This window comes from Berghia stephanieae, chromosome 9, assembly GCF_034508935.2.
Source record: "Berghia stephanieae isolate SIO BIC M18660-M18661 chromosome 9, UCSD_Bste_1.3, whole genome shotgun sequence".
Taxonomy (NCBI): Eukaryota; Metazoa; Mollusca; class Gastropoda; order Nudibranchia; family Aeolidiidae; genus Berghia; species Berghia stephanieae.
In genome coordinates, this window is record NC_088368.1 from 45,471,643 (window position 1) to 45,476,805 (window position 5,163).

At 40.2% G+C, this 5,163-nt stretch overlaps 1 protein-coding gene across 1 annotated transcript in view; it reads right to left on the reverse strand.

Annotated features, from left to right (window-relative positions):
- Positions 1 to 1,309: 1,309 nt before the first annotated feature.
- LOC144980322 ((3R)-3-hydroxyacyl-CoA dehydrogenase-like) overlaps positions 1,310 to 5,163 on the reverse strand; it is a 14,262-nt gene continuing 10,408 nt past the window's right edge. The window contains exons 5-6 of the mRNA XM_078927985.1: positions 4,922 to 5,135; positions 1,310 to 1,940 (exon numbers count right to left, since the gene is read on the reverse strand). Coding sequence (XP_078784111.1) covers positions 1,849 to 1,940; positions 4,922 to 5,135 — 306 coding nt within the window. The 3' untranslated portion in view covers positions 1,310 to 1,848. The remainder of the gene's footprint in view (positions 1,941 to 4,921; positions 5,136 to 5,163) is intronic.

The window sequence follows — 5,163 nt, forward strand, 5'->3', positions numbered from 1 at the left end:
CAATTAGAGCACCCAAGAAAAAGCAAGATAAAAGGGAACTGGGAACAAATAGGGATCAGGTGTAGATTCCAAGAGAATACCACCAATGTATTTAGTTTAAGATCACCTATAAGTCTCATCCGGGCACAAGCACAAAAGCCAACAAAGAGGAATACACCCAAATGCTTACATTTCATTATGCATTGAAAATAACAAATAATATAATAATACATAACAGATATCTCCCAAAACAATAACTATGCATTTGACTGTTTCCCACCCAGCTAGGGTATTCGGCCAGGGCCAGGATAAAACCAAGTAATCTCATTCCAAGACAAAGACAGAAAGCATGTTGGAAAACAGACATAAGGAGATAGAAGACACAGTAACTACCTCTCTGCCTGCTATGGGAGGTCAGGAACCCCACCCAGTATGGGAGGTCAGGAACCCTATCCAGTATGGAAGGTCAGGAACCCCACCCAGTATGGGAGGTCAGGAACCCCACTCAGTATGGGAGGTCAGGAACCCCACTCAGTATGGGAGGTCAGGAACCCTATCCAGTATGGGAGGTCAGGAACCCTATCCAGTATGGGAGGTCAGGAACCCCACCCAGTATAGGAGGTCAGGAACCCCACCCAGTATAGGAGGTCAGGAACCCCACCCAGTATGGGAGATCAGGAACCCCACCCAGTATGGGAGGTCAGGAACCCTATCCAGTATGGGAGGTCAGGAACCCCACTCAGTATGGGAGGTCAGGAACCCCACCCAGTATAGGAGGTCAGGAACCCCACCCAGTATAGGAGGTCAGGAACCCCACCCAGTATAGGAGGTCAGGAATCCCACCCAGTATGGGAGGTCAGGAACCCCACCCAGTATAGGAGTTCAGGAACCCCACCCAGTATGGGAGGACAGGAACTCCACCCAGTATGGGAGGTCAGGAACCCCACCCAGTAAGGGAGGTCAGGAACCCCACCCAGTATGGGAGGGCAGGAACCCCACCCAGTATGGGAGGGCAGGGACCCCACCCAGTATGGGAGGTCAGGAACCCCACCCAGTATGGGATGTCAGGGACCCCACCCAGTATGGGAGGTCAGGAACCCCACCCGGTATGGGAGGTCAGGAACCCCAGCCAGTATGGGAGGTCAGGAACCCCACCCAGTATGGGAGGTCAGGAACCCCACACAGTATGGGAGGTCAGGAACCCCACCCAGTATGGGAGGTCAGGGACCCTATCCAGTCCTCTAGCATTTTGATCATTATAAAACACAATATACAACGGTTTTCACTCTTTTCAATAACGACAAAAATACACGGAAAGATTACGCTAATATCACAAATTCAATATGTTTATTTTCATACAATTATTATATAGAAATATAAAAATCCTTTTTCAATTGAATTATTGGTTCATAATAAAATCACGATGACTATTTGTTTTGTTTTGTTGTGTTTGGAATCCAGGTCAATTCAGATCACAAAATGTATGTACACGGATATACACCTACACACACACACATATATACACACACACATACACATACACACACATACATATATACATACACACACACATACACACACATACATATATACATACACACACATACACACACACATACACACACACATATACATACCTATATACTCTCTCTCTCTCTCTCCCCCTCTCTCTTCCCCCCCCCCCCCCTCTCTCTCTCTCTCTCTCTCTCTCTCCCTCTCTCTCTCTCTCTCTCTCTCTCTCTCTCTCTCTCTCTCCATCTCTCTATTTGTATATAATTTATGGCAAACAGCACCACCACTTTGCGACACTTTAGAACTTGTTCAATATTCTTGTATTTACTTGTAGTGTAAATTTAAATACCATCCAGACTAAAAACTAAGGCCTCCTGTCACTTCGACAGCTTGTCCTGTGATGTAGCTTGCCCTGGGAGATGCTAAGAAGGCACACACTTCAGCTACCTCTGAGGGTAAGAAAGAAGAAAAGACAAATGTGAGGCTCGTTGAGAAAACCCGGGAAGATGCGGCAAGCTTCGATTTGAGATATGAGCCAAAATCGAAGATAAACTGGTTCCCATAGCAACAAATTTTATTCAGAAAAAGATTCATAACTTGGGTTCTAATAAACATAGAAAGAAAATGTAAAGTGGTAAATGATCAGAAAGATGTGGTCTACACCACTGTATACATATCTAGTTCAATTTATGACATTTGTGAATCTTTCCGGGTTTTCTCAGCCAGCCATACAAATGGAAATTAGTTGAAATTCATCATCATCATCATTGCCTTTATCACTCTGGGTCAGGGTATAGGCCACAGACAAACAGTTTCCATCCCTCTCTATCCTGAGCTAACAAGCTAAAAAAAAGGATTTGGTTTGTCCGTCTGGGTTTCTGTAACGGTTTGAGTTTAACGGAAAGGGGTGTTAACCCTTTGCCAACCCCCAACCTGGAGGACCAAGTGACTCAAAGATGGGGGAATCACACACCATTAGTCGCCTTTTACGACACGCTGGCTTGGCGTTGGGCTATTCTTGACCCTCTCAGTTGAGGGAACCCGGACACCACACGGGGATTTTTCATTCATTCAATATTTTGAGATGCTTGTTGATTGTTTCCCTTTTTTTTTAAATTCAAAAATGAGCATTGATATAGAGCAATATCCACTAAACTTGCTCAAAGCACTGTACTTTTCAAGGGGTCCCTAGAACTCATAAAGGGGGGGGGGGGAGGAGGGAGGTGGCTATGGTATACTACAAAAAAAAACAAAACAATATTATGTCTTTGTTGTTTGTTTATATAAATGACTGTTGTTGTTTGCTTAAAATTAGATATTCTAAACCTTCAACAACAAAAAATTCATGGTTTTTGATCGGGTAGTGACATGGTTAAAATCCTGACTCAGCGTTTTACACATGACTTTATTTTGAGTAGATCTCAAAACATATTCTAGTTTAAGGCCTGGTATTTGGCATGATAACTCTAAGGACATCCTCTAACACCTTACAGAAGATAATTTTGAGTTTCTTTATCATACGTTTACACATTCAGCCAGAAAGTTTCCCATTATTAGGCTTGATCGAGGTCTTTGAATTTAGAGGATAATTACAGAGAAAAATGTCCCAACTCAAAAACAAAAATAACTAATTTAGAAATCTCTTTGTAACGTGATATATTTACATATATTAAACATTGTGGCAAAATTACATCAAATACTGGCTGTTACCTTTTGAGATCTACTTACAATAGTGAGAAAAGTTAGTAAAAATTGACATAATTTTGAGAAAAACGCAAAAATACATTTCCTTTTATTCATATCTGACCTTACCATTACCTTACCTTAATCAAGGGTAATTTTAGGAGCTTCAGACACCTTTTTTAGTTTTGAAACCTAAGAAAATGGATTCGACAGATATAATTCCAAGACAAAGACAGAAAGCAAGTAGGAAAACAGATATAGAGGGATAGAATGCACAGTAAGTACAAATATAACAATACATAGCATAGAGATGATTTACAAGGAAAAAAATATCATTTCCCAAAACAATAACTATTCATTTGACTGTTTCCTTCTCAGCCAGGGTATCCGGCCAGGGTCAGGACAAAACTAAGTAATCTCATTCCAAGACAAAGACAGAAAGCAAGTCGGAAAACAGATATAGAGGGATAGAATGCACAGTAAGTACAAATATAACAATACATAGCATAGAGATGATTTACAAGGAAAAAAATATCATTTCCCAAAACAATAACTATTCATTCGACTGTTTCCTTCTCAGCCAGGGTATCCGGCCAGGGTCAGGACAAAACTAAATAATCTCATTCCAAGACAAAGACAGAAAGCAAGTCGGAAAACAGATATAGAGGGATAGAATGCACAGTAAGTACAAATATAACAATACATAGCATAGAGATGATTTACAAGGAAAAAAATATCATTTCCCAAAACAATAACTATTCATTCGACTGTTTCCTTCTCAGCCAGGGTATCCGGCCAGGGTCAGGACAAAACTAAGTAATCTCATTCCAAGACAAAGACAGAAAGCAAGTTGGAAAACAGATATAGAGGGATAGAATACACAGTAAGTGCCTCCCTGCCCACTATGGGAGGTCGGGAACCCCAGCTAGTGAGTGATTTCTCTTACTAAGGAGACTGAAAGTTTAGCTGCTGCAAAATGAACATGTCATCACTTTGATTTTACTTAGATTTTGTTCAATTGAATATTAACTCTCTCGAGTTCATATGAATACGAAATCAAACAAATTTGTTCGAATTTCCATTAGGGTGAACTCGAGAGAGTTCCTAAACTAAAAGTTGTGGACTGTAAAAAATAGTTTTTAAAAGAATGAATATAACAGCCTCAAAGCTGACTCCGACGACCCAGCACTGCCGCTCTCTGCCGTTTTCCAGATAAAGACGTCGGGCACGGACAATACACTAAGAATAAAGAAAAGAGCCGCTAGACCTACTACCCATACCAAGCTTGAAAAAAAAACGGTAGAGGACGTCGGGTGCTTGGTATGGGTAGGTCTAGCTGCTCTTATTTTAATTCTGAGTATTTTGTCCGTGCCTGACGTCTTTATCCGGAAGACGGAAGAGAGCGGCAGTGACAGGATCATCGGAGTCAAGTCTCCAATGTCGGGTTGAGCCCTTTGGGTTGAGTGAGTTAATAATAATATAATAATAATAATAATAATAATAATAATAATAATAATAATAATAATAATAATAATAATAATAATAATAATAATAATAATAATAATAATAACAATAATAATAATAATAATAATAATACACATTTATACAGCGCTCATTCTCGTGTAAAACACAAGCTCTGGGCACTTTACAATATAAATTATCAATTTTAAGTGAAAAAAATAATAATAATAATAATAATAACAATTCATAGCCAAATCAAGGATTCATAGAGTCAATAAAATCGTACCTTCTGGCTTTCCAAACCTGGCCATGGGAATCAACATTTTCACCAATTGAGCAATTTCATCGGGAATACTAGCCGTCATCTGGGTTTCGATCATGCCAGGTAGGATGGAATTGACGCGTATGTTGTACCTGGCCATTTCCTTGGCAACTGTTTTGGTCAATCCGATGACGCCCGCTTTCGAGGCGGCGTAATTTGTTTGTCCAATATTACCTCCCTGGAAATTTGGAATCGAAAATTAAAAG